The sequence below is a fragment of the Battus philenor genome, unplaced genomic scaffold (genome assembly GCF_028537555.1).
Source record: "Battus philenor isolate CCGP_79_NKW_IND1 unplaced genomic scaffold, ilBatPhil1.0.hap1 SCAF_4, whole genome shotgun sequence".
Lineage (NCBI taxonomy): Eukaryota > Metazoa > Arthropoda > Insecta > Lepidoptera > Papilionidae > Battus > Battus philenor.
The window spans coordinates 17,037,929-17,060,198 of NW_027181704.1; the positions used below are offsets into that span (position 1 = coordinate 17,037,929).

The following is a 22,270-nucleotide window of genomic DNA, read 5'->3' on the forward strand; positions in this document are numbered from 1 at the left end:
TACGTTGTCTAAGATAGAAATCTCGCTACTCAAGAATTGGTAAACAATATTCTTTAAACTAACAGCTTTGAGCCGAATGAATACACTTTTACGCTTGACGTTTTAGACCAGTGTTTCCCAAAGTAGAGCCACGGAGGCAAATTAATTATTAAGGGTAGTAATTCTAAAATATACAGGACACTATTTTAACCCTTTCGCTTTAATATAAAATTATGTATGTTACATAGGGGGGCATGAGCATTTTAGTGTGGCATGGCGCAAAAAAGGTTAGGAAACACTGTTATAGACGATGAAACTATTTTTCTTCGCCGGAGTGTAAACGCATTCTCTACAGTTTTTTTTTGGGATTAACTTAATTTAGCGAATGCAATAACAAGCCTTGTGTGAAATGTCATCGTGTTTCTAAAGGTTAAAAGGTTATTTTTATAAATAAAAGATCATCTGCCTTGATAATTTCTATTGGACAAAGATTCATCTTCGGAAAATAAGTGAAAAACACATGCTGTCAGCGTGTTGTCACCAGATTTCTCTTCACTGGCTGCACCGTCCGCAAAACTGGAACTTAGTGTAAGTCTGCGTTTCCCAACGTGGGGCCCACGCCGCACAGGAAAGCAATTCAAATGTAAACTGGACACGAGCCTTTCGCTTTAATTTAAAAATAGTAAATAGGGTGACGCGTAAATTTTAGAAAGACTAAGGTGGTGTATGGCACAATAAAAGATTGGTAAACGCTGGTCTAAGTGGTAGTTGAAGACCAGACTGGATTGATACCAGTGGTTGCGGACTGAGACCTGCATTTCCAGGATACAATCTTATATAAGTTACACTTTGTTTTACACCACTGCACTCAAGTTTCCAGAAGATGGACAGTACCGTCCTGTAATCTATTATATAAAGAGAAGATAATGAACTACACGGTCACAGGATTTGTCTCCGCTGCCGATATTGGTCTGAACTGCTTATAAAAGAAATACACAAGTTAAATTTTTAGTACGACTCTAGGATATTTTTGATGACGAAGAAAAGAGACAGTAGTTTATTATCAAATAAATAATTCCTATTACATAATGTGTTGTTTTACTTTATTTTAGAACCTTTGACCTCCTTGCAAGGTTTCTTTCCTCCAGAACCTGTGCCGGCTCTCAACGTGCGTCAGTTTGAGAAGCTATTATCGGATTAAATATTTGTTTCATTTGTAAAGAAAAGAAACGCCGGTCATTAAAAAATGAATAAAATTAAATTCACTAAAAACTAAAAACTTTAAACATTTTCAATACGGAAGGCAGTTCTGCCGAGGAGAGCCGGCGAGAAACTCAACAGTTGCTATTTACATAATTATATAGTCTTATAAAGAGTGCGCCACAATAATCTTCCTGAGTGAGCATCAACAACATTTAACTCCACGTATTAACATCAGTATAGTATTCTTGGATACAATAATATAATTATTTTAAAATTGGTTCTAAATTTCTCCTGTGGCAGATCTGAAATTGATTGTGAAATGTTATTGTACATTCGTATACCTTGTACCATAAATGATTTATTTAGTTTTTCAAGGCGAAAAGCTAGAAGTGTACAGTTTGTTTTAATTTCTTGTATTAACACCGAGTTTATTATTATTTTTAAATAATTTCGGTTGCTTTTGCGGACAAACACAACATTATAGATATATTGCGATTGAACTCTAAATATCTATATAAACACATATAGAATATATAACATATAGAATGTATAGACAAAATGCAGTGTCGTTTACCAAATTGAAATAAAGAATATATAGGTTGATTGGTTATAGGTGTAAAGCTTCAAATGAGTAAATATAACCGCATTTGTCAGCAAAAATCTAAAGTTTTTGTATCTATTTCCAAAACCATGTATGAAGTGAAGTTCGAAATATGTTAGGTTAATTATTTTTATTGACATACGCTATGCTAAATCTAAAAAATAGGCTACATGCATAGATAACTATAACGCCTAGGCTATACAAGTTTTCAGCTTCGTCTTAATTTATTCAAGAACAGTTACAAGTACTTAGAAGTAACAATTTAAATTAACATTAGTCACGCACTTGAAAAAAATAGTTCAAATGTAGTTTTAATATTTTAAACTGTGACGTCCAAAGCTAAGAATAGATTATGTAAACTTTTACCAAAAATACCTTCATGTTAGTTATTAAAACAACTCAATGTATGTCCTCAATAATTATTAATTAAACAAGTAAGTTTTACTCTATACGCGAAGATTCACGATATATTTTTTTAATAAAATCATCCATATTATTATCTACTGTGGATAATTTGTAGTGATCATTTGTGTACTTTTTGTGGAAAGCAATTAAAACTTTGTTCTTAGCCAATTATAACTTAAGAGTCTTCAATAAAAGCGTGAATAGGTATCTTCTAGGCAATGTACCAACGCAGACCTCGTCACTGCTTAACCTCAGGCGAGACAGAGGTCTAATGCTTCGCCTACAAGGGATTAAAAGTATTCTAGATAGTCAAGTTTGATTTATACTAGAATAAAATATTATTGCAAGGTTCCTGTAGTGTCTAAGTGGAGGCAGCGCAGGACCAGTCATCGAAGTAATCTTTGAGGGAAGCTTATACATTGTACAGGATGTTCATCGGCTGAAATGAAGAAGAATCAAATTGGGCTCCCTCTCTAATGTCATTCTTTAACTAAAATACGATACGGATAATGCATCATGACCCGAGAACAGCTCCATTAGTCAGTTTTAATTCGAATCAATTTCAGAAATATCCTCTAGTCGGTAGTTAGAGAAATTAATTTTCTTATATTAGTATCACTAACAATCTTTTACAATGATAAAGGATTTTTATTAAGCTTATTTATATTTATAGCGCGATGATAAATCAAATAAATTGCATGAAAGCTTACACAGTTGCCCGCTATAGAATTATTAATTTCATGAAGCCTAGAGAAAGTATAAAAAGCTGGCCGTTATTTCTAGTACTAACAGTGTGATATAATCACAAATAAATTACAAACACTTACAACAGAGGTCACTGACGTGGTAACATGCCGTCGCATAATCTGTAACGCAACGTACATATGTAATGATCGCATTACTTTTATCGGGAATATAAATCTCAGTTCGCGTTAGGTACAGTAGCTACAACACTGTGGAGTTATAAAAATTGTTTGGCAGCAATCAATTATCGGGTGTTGTGTAGATAAACACTACAGTTTTCGTGTTCGCTCGCGTCGTTCAACCTCCAGAGGCACAAGCTTGCGGTGCCGGTCTCCTGGTGCTCAAAAAAAGATGGAGATGACTCCAAGAACTCACAGAGACAACTACGAAGAGCTCGACGGCAGAGGTACGTCGTCAGGCGTTGGACAGTCAGTGCTGCAGTTAGACGGCTAACTCGGTTTTAATGCGCGCCGTTATCAGCGCGACATGTGGCGATAACATATCTCGGCGACTGTTGGGTTACACGCTGTATCCGTTTTATCTACTCAGTCCACCTATTAATATTGTTATGAGAAATAATATTTTTTTCTGTTACATATAATATTTGCTATAACAAAGTGCTAGTTTTTATATTGACAAAATAACCTAAACATGTATATAAAGCTTATTTCAAATTATTTTAATTAACTTTAAACGTTGAGACCAATTATAAATAATCACACATTCCAGTCATAGAAAAATTCGCTGCCTATGTTATGGATTGTATCAGTAGATGCCACGCTCTCTGGATCAGGCTTTAAATCATAAATCAGGGAATTAAGATCAGGACTAAAAACGAGCAGTCTTTATTTCTGATGAAGTCAAAATTTCGTTTCTCGGTGTTATATAAATGATCCAAGTGGATAATAATGTAATTATAATTGTTGAAGTTAACGCTACACTGGATTTCAGGAGGCATTAAAGTCACTTAGTTTATACCTCTTAGCGGTAACTAAGCTCAGTAGCTTCTCCTGGAAACTCCGCACAGGTCGTCAAAATTCATTTCATTACAGAACACGTTTGCCGGTCTAAGATTCCCCCGCCGCCCGTTTGCTACTTCCATGTCATTACTTTGTATGATATATTCATGTATCTGTAAAGCGATTGAACTATTTTGTGATGGGATTGTACACAATATGTGTATGTTCCAGTCATTGGTACGCAATAAGTAAAAGTTTTTTTGTGTGTTGTTTTTGTTGTGGAGTTTTTTCCTGCTTCTTCTCCACAACTATAACACCTTGCAAAGCAGACTCAAAAATAGAAAAGATTAAGAAATTATGATAAGTAGACGATCAATACGAGTTCTGTTAAAAGCTACATAGTTGAATAAACGATTTTTATCGTTATCTTTATAGAGATTAGAGCAATTTTCTGATCTTATTTATTTATGTACTTGCTGTCCGTCCCTGAAGGCTTTTTTCTGCCGAAGCTATTAGCCGGCCACATTCACATTATTCATTAATTAAATTTGAATAAATATCCCGGTGCAGCAGTTGAACGATAGTTAATTTTGTAGATCGTGAACGCTCAAAACCACAAAGCACAAAGCGATCTGTCAAATACGAAAAGTTTCAAGAGTCACTATATGAAACTTATAAAAAATATTATTGAAATGGAGAAAGCCGTTCTTAAATTAAGGCGTGAGCAAATGAAACAGAGATTATTTTTATATGCTTACTCTGGCCAAAAACACTGTCATAATTAAAAATAAACAATTTTTTTAAATATAATATTAATGTGATTGTTCATTTATTTATTTCTTGTTTTCGCGCCAAAATATTATAAAATTTCTTGTGATATTAAAATGGAGTGGAGGCATAACCCCTTGTCTGTTAAAAAGAACAGAATCGCTGCGATTGCATTGGATACAGTAGGTATGGTGATGAACACAATTTATTATTCAAATGTTTGTTTTTCGGGCTATTGATACGTACAATAAAAACTCCTTTGTTTGGCTGACCACGTAGTGTCCATACGAGAAAGGCGATCAAAGATGTAAAGAAAAGAATTCGAAGATATCCTATCCGAAAGCAAAAGATTGTATCACGATTGTATAAAGATTCCTGAACCATTTCGAATATTTAAAAGATTACTTAGGACTTGCCGCCTATAAGAGACGCACTGGTCAATTCCTAATTGATAATTAAAAAAATATAGAGTGATATAATCATAGCAACTTCTTAAACGGCACGCAAAGGGAGGTCGCATAAAAATATTGTTTATGGATGACTTAATTTCTATAATTGAACAATGTCATAACAAACAAAATCACTGCATTTATGCTGCAAACTCTAAAGAAGCTTCCCAGTTAGTTTAGATTACAATCTGGGTATTATCCAACTTCAGTGATGGTTTAGTAGGGTGTTGGCTGTGATGGAGTCAGAGCCATCTTTTTAAGAGGTTTAAAAAGGTATGAAAAGATCGGCGCACGTGCATTAAGATGCTATTCTTGAGAAGGTAGTTATCTTAACAACATCATGTTTAATAACCGAGAATGAATCTTTCACCCAAACTCGGCGCCGTCTCGGGAAATGAACGTTGTGGTCGATCCATCAATGCTGAAGACTGGCCCTCATCTAGTCGTGTCGTAAACGCATGATAATTTAGAGTCCCTAAAACTATTGGCAGTGAAAAGTTTTCTCACAGAAAGAATGGGTGCTACTATTGATAACTGCCTCAAAGTTTAAAGGACTGTATTGCAAGCAATGGAGATAACTTTAAATAAACTTTTTACATTTTTAATGGTTTTATGTTAATGTATTAAACTAACACACTCTAATAGTATATATACAATAAAAAATGTTACATAAAACAATATAAATGTTATTTTTCTTTATAACAATATTTATAGCAAGACTACGTACATATATAATGGCATGTACGTGGCATGACACAATTAAATACTAATTAATAAATAAAGGACAGGGTCGCTGTACAACCACTTTTAAAGGCATGCAACATTTAAACATACATACTTAATAAACATGATACTATTTATATCTGTGAATGTAACAAAAAAAATTCAAATGTAAAATGTTTACCTCAATTAATTGCGTCAAATGAAATAAAATAAAGAAATGCCTTTCCCTAAACAGAAAACAGACTGTGGGGAACAAAAAGCTATAATAATGTTTCTCTTAAGCTTTGTGCGATACAAGGTTACTTCAGAATCTATGGCGCCTCGCGTAGACACAGAAAAGCTTGTGCAATGTCGCCCAACACCACAGTCTTAGAGTCAAGGATTTAGATCAGAGATCCCTAAATTTTTTTGTGTCGTAGACCCCTTGCCATGTTTTTCCGAGTTGGGTAGACCCCCTACTTACCTGATATTGATTTCCTGTAAATTTCTAACTGTAATGAAGTTTAGTGTTAAAACTTAAAGTAAAAACACATGTTAATTTATACATTTATTAATTGAATTTACTACTCAAAATAAAATTTTGAATCTGTTATTTAAAATATACGTAACGTTAAATAAACATAAAATAAACTACAAATAAAATAACATAAGCAATTAATCAATATTTTAGTGAGAAGGATGATGATGATTTAATAATAAATTATCAATATTTGGCGTCAATTTTATAAGGGTTAATCTTAAATCTCCTCATACTCCATTTTCATTTCATGGACCCCCAAATTTTTTTTCGCTGCAAGGGGTCTATTGCAGGTTGTCAAAGACCCCTAGGGGTCGATAAAGACCACTTTGGGAATCACTGATTTAGATGATTTTTCGAACTATCCTTTTGAAAAGTGCCGCTGCACTAAACTCACTGCGGAGGTTATTTTTTATAAACACAGCGTCGCAAATAATGCAAGGTGTTTGCCGCAAGCCGTAATAACGCTAAGTGGTGAGATGCTATCGCCTCGCTCACCCTTACAACGGCTTATTATTTCATTAGCAAGAAATTTTAATTAATAAACTGCATGGCGCGATGGCCTCAGAACACAGCTGGTCTTTTTACATTGAACAACCTCAATAAAAACTGTTCATTGATGTGTATTCCACCCCTGGTATATCTTCTTAAAATACATTTAGTACACAGAAGATTCCTTGTCAACAGTTTCGGTAAAGTTTAAAGCAAAAACTACTTCCCTTCTTAATAAAACAAATCGTCTTGACTGAATTGTCCCGCTCTCACATTTACGCCCTAGAATCTCTCTTACGCTTCTTTTCTAGTATTTTCACTCATGGCCTTATCTAATTAATTCATTCATATTATTTTTCGCAATGTATTTTACGTCAAAAGAGAAATGTCCGCAGAGTCCAAATGAAGCGCCGATGTAATAACATCCTTCAATTGCAATACTACTGTGCTTTACGAAAGCTCTACGAAGATAACTTTGGTAAACTCAATGCTTGTAAATGTAAGCCGCTAAGTTCAAACTACAAACTTGCATACATTCGCCTCCTGATTCGCCAAAATTACGTCTACAATCAAATTTTTAGATTTTGCAACGAGAACCAATCAACTACTGCATTACAATACTGTTTTTAGATATCGAACTGTCGAATATCGGCAGCCGCGGCACCGGCGGCGGACAGGTGGGCGCGAGCTACTGGCCGCGGCATCTCTGGCACCGCACGCACAAGTGGAGGCGTATGAGTGAGTACTTAAACTGTACTTAATTTTTATATTATACATAAACGTTTAATTTTTGCTATCGTATTGTATCACATTAGATCGTGAAAAATTTCCTTCGCAAATTGTATCTACTAATAAAATCTCTTTAGCCGTTGTATTAGTGCATGTATCGATCAGCTTTTGATAATATTAAAAAGGATACATTTAAAAAAAGGTAAGTTATTAAAAAACATTGGTTTTGTCCTATTTTTCATTCTATCAAAACACGTGAATCCAATGTAATAATTTAATACTTTACAAAATTTTACTTACTAATAGGAAAAATGCAACGTAAGTCGTGAAAAAACTGGTAACGCTTATGGACCTAATCCAATGTCAGTAAAAGTAGCACAAAGTTGGCCTAAGTGCTCCGGTCGCCCAGTTACGAATGAAATAGACGCGAATTTTTTTAAAGTGGATCGGGGTTGGCATATGAGTCGTAGCTGAAGAAATAAAAATTGATAATTAAGTAATTTTGACCAGGTTTAAAAAACTGGGAATCCAAAAAAATAGATTTTTGGGTACCGCGCGGACTTACTGAAAGAAATCTAACGAACTACGTACTTATTTGTGATTCTTTATTGAGACGTAACGAAATAGAATGTGGTACCGATTGATCGATAACTGATGATGGAAAGTGCATCACCTACGTGCGGTTCTGGTTCAAGATCGAACATTCTTTACATACCACCACACCAAGGTGAATTTGCAAGAAAAAATGTGCTCTGGGGAGATTAGGCAGCAATTACAGCAATTCATTCACAAACTGTATTATCGAATAAAAATCATTTACATTGTAGTAGGGGTTTTGTATTAAAAACTCTTTATTCACATACTTGTGAAACATGTTTAGTTAAGTTTATTCTAAACTTCTTAGAAAAAATACGAGCATACTGCCAAATATAATAAACATTATTCCAGTCTATACACCGACGAATTCTAAGAAACATGCACAGTCATCAAGGTATCGACATATCACTAAAGATTAACATCAAGCTCCCGTATCATCTACATAAAACTAAAGCATGCGGTCGTTTAAGAACTGCGTAGCACTTTCTTTTTGCTACGAAGCGATGCGTAGACCACGATCTGGCGTAGCAAGCTAGTAGACGTAGAGTTTCACTACGTTCGAACACGTGTGCTACGTTGTGTAGCAATAACATCGGTACAAGTATAAAGTGACGTCACGATGACAAATTGAACTGTTTTTAAATTAAGAACCGATAAGGAAGCCATAGAAAGATACGTCGCAGCACATTAACTTAAACGGTTATTGCACCAAGAATATTATTATTACAAACTGTTTGAGTACGTTCGTAATAAATATATAATATTAAAGACAAGCGAAATTTAATTCTTTATTTAAAAAATTACAAAATAATTTGGATATCTACACGATAATAATTGACTCAATCTCCGTAACGATATGTTAATTCTGTAAAATTTTCAGCGCAACTACAGTATAAAAATATACAAGAAAGACGGTTAATAAAAGCTCCACATACCAACGACGGTTTTGGAGATATGCAATTAAGGCAACGCGCATACAGACGCCACAAAATAACAAATTAAAAAAGAACTCGCTCCACATTCACTTGAAACAGCATTTTGCATGACCTTCAAAGATCTGGAGCAACAGTGACATACTGCTAGCATATGCACATGTGTTCACAATTATGTTGCATATATACATAATATATATGACTATAAACACACACACCATATACGCACTCATATCTGCACAAATGAAATCGTAAATAAACATTTTTATAGATGTTTAATCGCAATAAATTATCGTAAAATGTACTTCAACAAAATCTTACTAGAGGTTTATGCATTACTGAGTCCTTTAAAAATACTGCCTCTGCTAAAATAATTTATTCTATGTTTTCTTACGCCAGAACTTTTCTGATTACACACCGCCATAGGGGACGAAGTTTTCTAGCTACTGCGTGCGTACAAAGATATATAGTTCAGTAATATTAAAAAAAAAAAACTTAAACAGCTATTATTATAACGTATGTAAATAAAAATAAAAAACTATACGTAGCGCGAAACAAAATAACAAGCACAACGATTCTATTAATAACTAAAGCTCTTGCATTACGATACGTTCGCAGTTTATAAATACAAACTGGCTAATTACATCGTGACCAAGTACAGTTGCTTCGACCGCCAAAGCACCAGCTTAGCAACAGGTACACGACCCAGCACGTAATAATATTAAATTGTCGTTTGCGTTGTAATGTTACAACTGCGGGGACTAGGCTTTCTCTCTAAGAGGTACTGAGTCTCATCCCCCGCCACTGCCTTGTACGGATTGCTATGTCTAATATATTTCAGTTATACGGTTGTTTTTCCTCTCGGGAAAGCCTTCGCGCCACGTAAAGAAAGATCTCTACAAAGCTTCTATCGCATGAAAAATTTATAGGGTGATTGCTTGTATGTAGGTGTAATACGTTTGGGGTTGGTGTTCAACTCTCAACAAAAGCTGTAAAGTTTTTAAAACCATTTTGAATCATTCTGTATATAGTCTTCTTTTTCTCTTTTTAGCCAATAGACGCGCACTGAAAGACGGAGGGGGAGTCCTTCCAAACATGTCTGTATACCATTACCACTACGCTTAGCAGGCGGGTTGGCAATCGCAATGTCGTATTGAATTAGACCGTGAATTAAGAGATTAAAGAAAGAACGAATTCAATTTTTCTGTTGGGTCTGCAGGGATAAACAGTAAAGAAGAATTAATTTTGATATGTAGAAATTTGAATTTTCAGAACGCTTTTTTTTTTTCAATATTACCATTGTATAATTAACTATTAACGAAATAATTGTTTTTTTTCATATTAATTGACAGCAAATGAGTTAAACATTTGCCTGCTCTGCATACAAAAATAAGAAAAATTGGGATGTGCATACGCGTACATATTAATTTCGTCGAAGCTTTTTTAAGAATAAAGTAGTCATCATTAAGAAGCTTAATTTAATTCTAATTTTAAATTAAACTCGTCTAGCATTCTTGTCATGATATACAAAAGTAATCACCATAAATAGTCCACAATGGAAAATGACTTGAATAAATAAATAATAAATGTGTATAAATTAACTTTGTGTGTTATTACGCGTCGCCGCGGGGCGTCGATGGGCGCGGGTCAAGTGCGGCGCGCTGACCTCGCGTGCCGACCCGCCGCGCGGCGCACGCGAGGATGCGTGTCGCGCCCGCACGGCACCGCCGCAGGTGCGTGCGGGGCCCGCCACACCCGCGGACCTTATCTGTGGTGGTGTGGTGTCACATACAATTACGACTGTTAATTATCCATAACCCTTCGCACCCTCAAAATTATAAATTCCGAGTTATATTTAAATGACAAAGGGCGTAATTAAGTTCTACGCTGAGAGTACGTTGGATCTCAAACTTTCGACGAAACAAAACTACGGCTTCCTCTCCTTCACTTGCTCTAACGTTCCCCAAATCTTGGCTTCGCCTTACGGAATGAAGGCGAAAGGCGCGGCGGAGCGTCCCCCGGCGCCACCTGCGGTGCTTCCTGTTCAATTGTTCCGACGAATCCAATTCCGACTCGGTGCCCTCAAACAAAGCTTTTAATTAAACGGCAACTGCTCAAGGTCGCGCGAGGTCGGCGAGCTCGTGCTTCGAAGTGAACTTCTAACCGTAATCAAGTTTGTTAAGAAAAGTGCCTGCGCGGAGGAGATGTTTAATTGTAGTCATTGTTCACAAACATCATTCTATTAAACATATCATTTTTGCTAAATTACCTCGTGTTACACCTTATTATTGTTTACTACCTGTCCATAAATTAATTGTAAAGTCAAAATTTATTGGCCCGTCGCATTCCAATAGAAAAAAAAAAAACAAATTAAGTAGCATTTTTCACAGTGATTACTTTATAAATGGTAAGTAATAGGTGTAAAATAAAATATGTGTATAAGCTTTCAAAATTTTTGCTAAAAAATAAGCTATAAATTCCCTACAAAGTTTTTTATCTATAACAAATCTCCTTTATAGTGATGGCAAAAGCAAAGTAATGGCAGCATGTCTATTTAATAAAAAAACTGGTTTCGAGACTACGAGGGTTCTTAGCGGTCACTAGTCAGAGACAAGCTCAGTGGAATTTTTTTTGTAATCGCTCAGAAATGTCCGAGCTATGTTGTCTCTTGAAAAATTCTTTATGCGGTAGAAAGATTTTTTCTAATAAATTTTAAAACTTATTACATGATTATTCAGAGGCATGCAACTCATGCTACTTGATCCTTTAACCAAAATTATTACTTTAATTAGACGTTGTAGGAAGCAGAAGAATATCATTCTTAAACCTAACGGATGTTGGACTTTATAGTTTAAGGGCGGCGTTAAGATACGTAGCCCAATAACTAGATGCACTCGATTGTGAGTCCGACTTGGCGCCGTGTACCGCGAACATCACCAAACTTTAACTGTCCAACAGTGCCATTTAAATTGTTAAAAAACGCTAATAAAATATACACATTATCGTAGACTATCGTCAATATATATTTTGTATTGTCACAAAAGAATTTCAAACAGACAGAAAGTAAAAATATTTTTACCATTAAATATTGCCTATCCCCTACGCGATGTCAAAAGGCTTTCGCCTTTCTCCGTGAATAAATTAATAAATTTATAAACGAAGGCACCGCAATCAAGTGTACACTCGCTGCCAACGGGCGGGCAGGTCGCCCGGAAATAGAAATACCGTAAATTTACCGCTGCGGTCACCCGCTACACGCAGCGCGGCGCCTGCGATATTGTACCTTAAAACTTTGGCAATAAGAGTTATAACGACCTGAAAATATTTCACAACATTGGTACAACTGCGGGGCGGTGCGTATTGTTTTCCTAGACATCGTCACGTCATCGTCAAGATCTACTTCCGCCGGATTTCAAATTTGGAATTAAATGCTTCATTTCTTTAACTATTAATCACACACGAGGTGATAATGTTATTACCATTTCTTTTACTTGAAGGCATGAAAAACATAATGGCATAGTACTGGAAATTTCAAACAGAAATTTAGAATATATTGAGAAATTGTCATAAAATTGGAATTAAAAATAAACAATTAAAAAAATACTTTTAACAACAAAAACTATGAATTTTTGCATATTTAAAAGATAAAATTATTCAATTTATGTTCACTTACACGTTAATTATGTTATTGTATTTCAAAAAGAAATGAAAATAAGACCTAATTATTACAATGCTCAGGATTTTGAATTTGAAAATCATGCGCGTCAGTTATGCTAAAGCATCTTGTTCTTCGTCGTGAATTTTGTAAAATTGATGATCTTTCGGCCACCACCTTTATCTCACCGTCGAATGGTCCTTTCACCCTTGGAGCCACTGCTGACATTTAGAAGTGATTTCTTGCTCTCGGCTGAATCAGCCACAGCAAATCTGGGTGAACTGTGGATCTACACATTGACTCTATCTTGGAAACCATGCATCTTTCTTATTTTAAAATATGAAAGATCGCTTTACTTCCGGACACAAATACAAGCATGCTCATTTGCACAATTTCCTTATTTACGTTGCTCCTCAAATCCTGACACGCTTTGAACAAAGATAGGCACCACTTACATTACCTCAAATGAAACGTATCAGCCAGCTGAAAGTTGTCTCAAAGCATACGGGTAACTACTAGAGTTACCAATTAGTGTTGTCAAGCAGCGGAACTATACTGTCGCAAAATTTCGATACGATTAGAATTGAGAGCCACTATCTTCAGTAGAGAGGGCATCGCTCCGAAAGAGAGAGAGAGGACGTTTGTGATACCCTCAGTGTTGCAGCAGGAAGACTTATAAGGAAGCAAACTGATGATGATGTTTAACTACAAGTAAGAAGAAAGAACGGGAGGCTTCTACAACATTGATATTTGCCCTCTCATCCCATAGTCGCCAACTGCAAGGTATAGGCCTCCCCGAAAGGTGTCTACGGAAGAATGTACATAATCACCTCACTTGGTGCTATTATGGTACTCAGATTACGCTTTTGCCCATCCTCTGGAAACTTTTGTGAGCAAAGATAATCCTATACAATTAATGCATAAGGTGTAAATTGTATAAGATTGTATCTCGAGAATCGAGCCGGCGATGTACGATCGTATACCGTCAGTCCTCTACCGCTGAGCTACCGCTGCTCAATGTTGATATTGCTAAGGAGCTAAAACTGTCAGTGGAGCCTAGCATACCTCTCATGTCCCATGAAAATATCTACCCACGCTTTTCAGAGAAGAAAATCCACGACCAGTAACCATGCTGCATCGCAGCATGGTTACTGGTCGTGGATTTTCGCAAATGCTGACCATCGGGTCAGCATTTGAGAAATGGGCGCTCGAACTATTCTTTTTAAACCTAAAATTTATCGTGTGCGCGGGAAATCGAAAAACAAGGAAAGACTGTGTTTACGAAATTGGACTCGACGCGGAGGATGCGACCGAATGAATATTTTGCGGCCCGGGCGCACTGCACGCTAAGCATTCGAAATTAAACTCTATCACTTAGGCATTAGGTCTAGATTTACAACGTGACTTATATTGTATAAGTATCCGAGAACACGAATCCTTTTGCCCAGATCAATTTTCAAAATGTGTTGAACTTTCAAATAGAAACAATAATATTTGCTCATAATTAAAATTATTAATGAATTTAAATTTATTAAGAGTTGCGATTTCAATTTAGATCAAAATATTAATGTTATTATTTAATCAGTGGACAAAATCACAATCTTACTGACAATAATATAGTAACAAGGATTTCAACTGATGTGTTCTCAAACACATGTCATAAGGTTAAAGCGCGGAAGTAATGCTGCTATTGCCTGAATAACATAACAAATAACGCGCGCCAAGTACGCCATGTAACCTGACTTGGTTCCCGGGTCACTTGATGCGATGACGATACGAAAATGTATTTTTTACAATCATTCTGTATAAGCCGTTCCGTCAATCATGCCGTCAATATTGTTCTAAATTTGTCCAATTTTAGTAATTTTTTATCTTCTCTTTGATGGTTATTACATTTCAATTATGGAATTTTAAAAAGTTCAAAATTGTAAGTAAATGATGTACATGAATGAATGGTGTACAAACTTCAGCAAATGTTTTTATCTTCATGCAAACAAAGCACAATAGGTTTTGCATTGTACATTCATACCAAAAGTATATAAATTGAACTTTACGATAATAACCAAAATAAATATGCAGAGGAGAACAGAAATTTCTTCTGTGTGTAAAGTTCACAGTTCTGTTATTTGGAGGCGCGTGTGGTTTGCATCGAGATGAGCGCGTCACTCGAGACCATGGCCTGTCACTTGGCACGTGAGTGTTCAGCCCAGTGTTCAGCGATCGCAGCTAATCAGAGTCAAGTGGGTAGCAAATCGATCGGGCGGGCCGGCTGCCGCCGCCTCGCGATCGATACGTGGATACATTATGGATGACCCGAGCACCAAGGTCTTGACGATAATCTTGGCCACTTCAATAACAAATGAAGCAATTTCCGGTGTAATGAGCTGCACATCGGTTGCATGGTTGCCGCCCGACTGTACCGCCTGTACCTTCAATATTTGAACCAATTTATTGTTGGCAGTTTATGAAACATTAATTCGATTATTCCGATAGATGGCGCTGTAATGATTAATTAAGAAAAAAAACTTTACCATTGTCGCTGAGTCTCTATAGAAGACTTTGAATGTAGCTAGAAATCTGAACTGGCAAACAGAGATCAATCAAGATCAAGTAACGTTAATAAGCCCACTGCTCTGCAGTCTAAAACAGTACTCAGTAATCCTGCCTTCCGTCTTGAATATATAAAAGCACTTGACCAACGTGCACCTGAGGAGACCAAGACAATCCTAAGGAGGGCCTAAAATATCGAGTACGACCTTCAAGCGTGTTGTAGATATTCCTAATAATCACGAATTGATCAGACCTTTTGGTAGATTTTTAATGAATATATATGCAAAATAAAATTAATTAATCATTGATTTAAAAATCATGGTTTTATTACAGGATTTTTCACGGATTACGCTATTATGAAACTGACATGATATTATGAAATGTCAACTTAATGATTTTTAATTTCTCAAAATAGTACCCTATACAATATATGCACTTTCGCATCATACATATATTATATATTTATTGCATCTCCTAAAACCAATGTGAGAAGCAGTTTGCATATCTTTGGGATGTTTACCGAAACGTTTTCGAATGGTGAGGAAAAAGAAATATAAATAATGAGTCCTTTTTCCGAACTTTAATACGTTTTTTAAGATTACTTTGAAGACGGCTAGTTCTAAAAAGTTTCAGTGTCAACGTATCCTACTTGTTTGATTTCTAGCCACAACAAAATCTTCGGATTTGAATAATGAAATGAGTCCTATTTCCGAATTTTAATACGTTTTTAAATATTATTTTGAAGCCGGCTAGTTCTAAAAAGTTTCAGTGTCAACGTATCCTACTTGTTTGATTTCTAGCCATAACAAAATCGGCTGATTTAAATAATGAAATTTGTGAAATTGTATCGACTCATATGCCCTGATAACGACCGCACCTGAGCCGTCACGCTGGATATTGCATTATGCATACTTGTGGTTATACAATGTGTGCCAATACAGAAATAACAATTTTTAATTAAACCACTTACATTTCACAATTAAAAATACAACAGGGCTTCTGTATGCAACCGAAAATGGTTTATTAAAAAAGTTAAATAATATCTAATTCGATCCTCTCGGGCCGCCTGGAATGCCGACACTAAACGCCATTCGTGAGGCAATCCAAGACGAGGTCCCCTTTTATAGGCCCTGCGCCAAGTCCTCCGCCTCCGCCGAAACATCCTGAGAGCTTGGGATCCTCCTAACGCCTAAAGCCAGGCCGGAGGGAGCCAGCGAATGTGTTTACTAAATAGAAGTACAGAATAAGCGCTTTTAGTCTTGCTCTGCCACCTCAAATGCTGTGAAGCTGTAATTGCTTTGCTTTACATGACAAAAAATTATACTAAAGTGTTACTTTTCAAATTAATATTAATTCATTCTTGTATGTCAAAAGTTGACAGCGTTCGTGAATTACTTAGTGAATCTAAATAAATCGAAGGAAGGCTACCGGGCAGTCCGTCAGTTTAGTGAACGCGCGAACATACATCCGGCGAAGGCGCGCCCGGAAGCGGCTGCGGGCGGCGGCGACCTCCCGCTTCCGGTGCGGTGCCGGAGCGTCGGCCGCCTTCCGGCAAACGTCACGTGTTCAATGATTACTACACGTCGCGTGAAACATCCGTCAATTTGCAAAAGCTTTAGCTGATGTCTTATAAGTTGTACCGTCATCATATCTCTATATTCTCATTTAAAATTTGGCAGACATTACCCGGAGCGTTGGATTGATCATCGAGTGCAGATCTTGTACTTCTAAATCCTTATTGACTCTATATGGATATGGTGTATGGTACGCAAATACAGTAAGTAATTTTATTTAAAAAAAAACATGTCTAACCGAAGTTACACAAACATTTCTGAACGCTGTTTAGTATTCAACCCCGATATATAACGAATATCTTGTTAGGCTAAATAGCGCGCAGCACAGATGGCCGTGAGGGCTTCAAGACGTCTAGAGAAACGGATATTTCGCGTTTTTCTTAATGTCCTCGTGCAATATGTTTGCCGTACACAACAAGGTCACCAGTGGATTGCTTTCGGTGGAAGCCGCGTTGCCGATCGCTGAGGAGGCAATTGCCTTCAAAGTGTGCCATGAAGACAGTTGCCTCTTCAGCGGATCGCTGAAGAAATACGGCTGATGGGACTACGACCTCGCGGAAGTTTACCTTCGACCAGTGTACCATTTACCATTAGTTGAACAAGTCGAAATTCTTTCATAAATTTTTAGCGTTGTCAGTTATAAAACGTTAATTTTTACTTTAATTCTTTATAAGTTACTTTAACAGTTTCAATTCTCTTGTTTCAACTCTCTTCCCTAACGTGCATTTACAGAAAGGCAACGGCCACTCACCTTCTTCCAGCTTTCTAGATCTAGCGCATTCCCACAGTTCCCATATCACCATAAGTTGTTTCCAATTTAATAATCATCACCAGTCGTGGGATATCTAGTCAACAGTCATCTGTTTTCTTTGTATAGGCACCCACTACCACTTTAAATCGCCAATCTGTTTGATTGTGTCGGTTCTTCTTTTTCAGCAGATGGACATCCATTGCAAAGCATAGGCCCTTCCCCAATCGCCATGATGTCCGGTCCCATGCTACCCGCACGCAGCGACTACCGATTCGTGGTCGCCACACGAGAACCTTTCGGTTTCAGCGCCCATCGCTTGCACCAGCGACCAATGGTCACTAGATGAAAATCAATTCTATAATATTTATCAATTATAATCGAATTAACTGTTCTGGGCCGTGTTAATATTTGTAATAGTTCACCCTTTTTTGTTTTTGTAGAGAACAATAAAAGAATAAGGTAAGGAACAGTCCGCCACCCCCCGGTATTTCGTAAATGCCAGTGAATATCAGGGTCGGACAGTCCGCAGCGCGCCGTGAATTTGGAAATGTCACTTTGTGATTCGTGACGAAATGGTGACACAAAAGCAAAAAAAAATAGTGTTCGAGGTAACGATTTGACAGCACAACTGTTGGCGGCGAAAAACGACAAATGTGTTGAGAATCTTTCGTCGCCTGAACCAAAATGAGTTTGAGTTTGACAATTGTAACTGCAACGCTGCGCACAAAGGCGCAGTGCAGCACACCGTTGAGGTCACGTCTGGATCCCACTAAAGTCAGTAAAACCAACTGTGGACGGTTTTACAAAGCACCCCGGTGTAATATTTTTAAATCATCATGAAATAAATTTAAATGGTTTTTTAACAAAACTTCAAAAGAACTCCTGTTACTATATGAAGGATTTTAAGTACTTCAAAATGAATGGCTCTACTGATGTGGTTAAGACATCGAGAAAATTCCGCTAAAAAACCGTCTGAGTTTGTTGTGACTTGTCTCAGATCACGCGCTAGGAACTCTTACTGTTTAAGATGCTTTAAAGCGATAAAAGAAGTCACCATAGGAAAACCTATTCTTACAGTTTTTCTTCTAATCAGTCATTGTTCTCTTTTTAAAATGTATATTAATACGAATAAATGAGTATGTAGCATCCAGTTAGAGCTTATCCTGCTGAATATATTGTATTCTATTAAAAGCCCTCTCTGTTTCTTTAGATAGAAACAAGTTATAAGTGAAACAAATAAAAATTAAAAGAAAACCTTAGGGAATAAGTTGTCCTCTCTTTTCACTAAAGATGGTGCGCAGGAATGTGGAGCATATCTTACTCCTCGGCCGCTTCCACGGCGGAGAATCCGTTATTTGGCACAGCAGAAAAATGGTTTTCTTCTATGTATGTTCTTATGGTAGATATTACTCTAGCACCGCAACATCAGAATGCAATTTTTGCAATTTAGTATGTAATGACGACAGACTGGCGTTCAAAATTTCATAGAGGTGGTTGATTAGTTAGACGGTTTATTAACGGAAAACCCCAATAATGTTAGCTACGTAAGCTTTCGACCTGCATAATATGTAAAAAGATAACTTCTTAACTATAACTGTAAAGATTATTAAATATATACAGACAGACAATTAAATACGAAATCGTGACTTTGTACAACGGTTGACGAGATGACAATCCAGTGACATAGCTACTGAACGAATCTTCTGACGTAACATATCATTTGTTCATCACCACCATCCCAAATAAGCCGAGCCACGCTCAATGCGAGGTATAGTAGAAGATCCTCAAAGATCTCTAAATACCTAACTATTTCATCAATCTACCTAGTGGGGTTTTTACTTATTGCTTTATAAAATTTTATGTCAATTAATTCATTATGCAAGTCGCCGCATCTAAGATTTTTTTAGTTTATAAGCTCGCGGATTTTTGATCAACGAGCGTTGAGTCCAAAGAAGTTAAGAAGCCAGAAAGCCAACAGCGTCAAGAGTCATTCTAATATATCTAATTGATAGGGAACAGAAAGTAACAACAAAAAAACCGGTGTAAGGCAATATACTCACGTGTTGGCAACCCTGTTAGTTTTAATTTGAATTAAATGACGTCACGATAGAAGCGTTCAATTACATTCCGGTTTCTTTCAGTTTGGACTCTTAAGACATTATTCTTTTCACATCGCCTGCAATCAATACATTTGATCCAAAGCGGATAAACATAAACATTTAAAATTTACACAGGCTAATTTTTTATAAGTTCGTGACTTCAATCACTGTGTTTAAAGTGATCAATTTGAAGTATGTTACACTTATTTATTTATCTATTAAAATACAACAGACTAATAACATTTACCAGTACAAAGTCTGTCAAGTGAACAATGAATAATTTGATATGTTGTAAACTCTTTTTTGTACTATATTATTATTATGTTATTTAATATTTTAAGGCAATGATATTTAAATAGGGTGGACCATATCTTAATTAATAGAAATTGAGCTATAGATTAACATTTTTAAAACTTACAATCATAGCCAATTAACCTGTATATTCCATTAACTTATTGTTATCTAAACATCGCGGCGCCGCAATATGGCTAAGTGGAGAAAAACTTTACAAAGCTCAACAATGCTTTTAATTTGTTTGGATTCTTCTTATTCTTGTTCCAGCAACTCATAAAAATACAACATCAGACGCTCCCTGTTTAATACAAAATAAAAACTGTAAACATTTACAATGCAAACACGGCATGCTGTCAATGTTTACACAAAGTTCAGTAAACAGTAAAATAACTAATCCGTAGTCTTTTTTCCTTCAAATTAGAACAAATACATCCGCAGTAAGGAGTAAGTTACACGCGCTGGAGTTCAGATGCGGGGTGCGGGCAATTTAGGTTTCATAATTTAGAAAATAGGTAATGTTTTATAATGAAACTAAGTTTTTAGACCACCTGACTATGTGATACATGCATAATTGAGTGCACTCCATTTTTATAATATCTAACCCCATTTATTACTTATGTCACACCAGAAAACAAAAACATAGTTATATATATTAAAATAAAATAAATACATTGAGCTATCTTATCACCTCGTGTATAGAGATAGTTTGAGAAATTATAAATATGTAAAATGCACAAAGAACAATATCAAAAATATATATTTTTTGTAACATCATTCATTATATATAATAAAACAATATACGCTTTTTACAAATTCCACCAAAAAGAAAAAAATCAACAAAAATGATGTATGTTATGAAAGAAACTGAACGTGTATGATTCCCAAAACATTTTACACCTACAACCAATTGCCTGTATTTTTTATTGCTTTTCGTCTTACAGATCTGCCCTAGACAATATATCTCGCGCGCAAACACATTGGGAAAGTAATTACGAAGTCTCGTTTAAGTTAAGACGTAAGGCCGAGGTGCGCTGGAGGCGCAGGCAACTTGGCCGAGCGTCGATTTAATCCCGTAATGAGGCTTCAGCCGCCCTGCAGCGGGCGCGCGCCGCCGCAACCATCACTTTCAACCCGCGCCCGCAATGACTGACATCCGCCTAATCTATCTACATTGATTTGTTCATTACATTACCCATTTTAGATGGTTTGGCGACCATATATCTATGTTACAAGAACGCTTTAGTAAATAATTTTATTTATTTCCTATAATATCACTGTAACGAAAGTATAAAATCTTTTCTGTGATTAATTTTACATAGACTGTTCGTGTCTTAGTTTTTTCACATTGTATACACTAGTATACAATATACACATAGTTGTATAATAATAGTAAAGAAAAAATTACAATGAGCGGTGTACAAGGAACGGGTTCAGAACGAGATCCGGCTCGAAGGACCAAAAATGTTGACGAGCGCGTGAACTTTATAAAATGATTAACGAAATGCAAATGATGCGGTAATTCAATTATAATTTTGCAAAACTGGGTAACAGTCAAATAATAAGTAACAATAGACTGACAGAACAAACGAACAAGCAAAACTGCATCGCTAAATAAACTATCAGATATAAAAAGTATAAAAAACAAACAAAAATATGAAGAGTTTCTAAATGATCCAATCGGCCGCCAACAGACGGTCTTATCACACAAAGCAATTTCTTTCAAACAACCATATTATGAAAACAGTAGAAATATAAATAACAAGTACGTTACGTGTGTTATGGTAATACATTTTATAATTACAATAATAAATATAAACATCTACGAACTTGAATCGCATTTCGGTCAAGAAGTTTAAAGAAACAGAGAAAGAAAAAATTACTTAAAAAAATTTATAACGATCTTTTACTCCGGCCGTTCTATTGTGTACGCTAGTATAGTTCCTCTATAATCGTGAAATGCGTTACCGCTGTGTATAACACATGCTAACTCACTGCCTATTTTTTAGAAAAGTGTTAAGAATATTTACTATACACATAAATATGTATCATATTTTTGTTTTAAACATTTATTAATGTTTAAATATAAGCTGCCCCACGCGGACGTATACTGTACGTAAACGTGTTTAAATTCGTACAATGTTATATCAAACATATTTAAATCTAGTTCTCTTGCCCATTTAAAATAACTAAATAAAATATATGGCTACTAAGGTTTCTAGATTTAAAAAAATTAAAAGAAATTACCCTGC

General features: G+C 36.0%; 1 protein-coding gene across 1 annotated transcript in view; it reads left to right on the top strand.

Moving 5' to 3' along the window:
• The first annotated feature begins 7,474 nt into the window (after nucleotides 1-7,474).
• The window catches only part of ATP8A (ATPase phospholipid transporting 8A1), an 85,179-nt gene continuing 70,383 nt past the window's right edge, over nucleotides 7,475-22,270 (top strand). Inside the window, exon 1 of the mRNA XM_068771711.1 lies at nucleotides 7,475-7,578. Coding sequence (XP_068627812.1) covers nucleotides 7,575-7,578 — 4 coding nt within the window. The 5' untranslated portion in view covers nucleotides 7,475-7,574. The remainder of the gene's footprint in view (nucleotides 7,579-22,270) is intronic.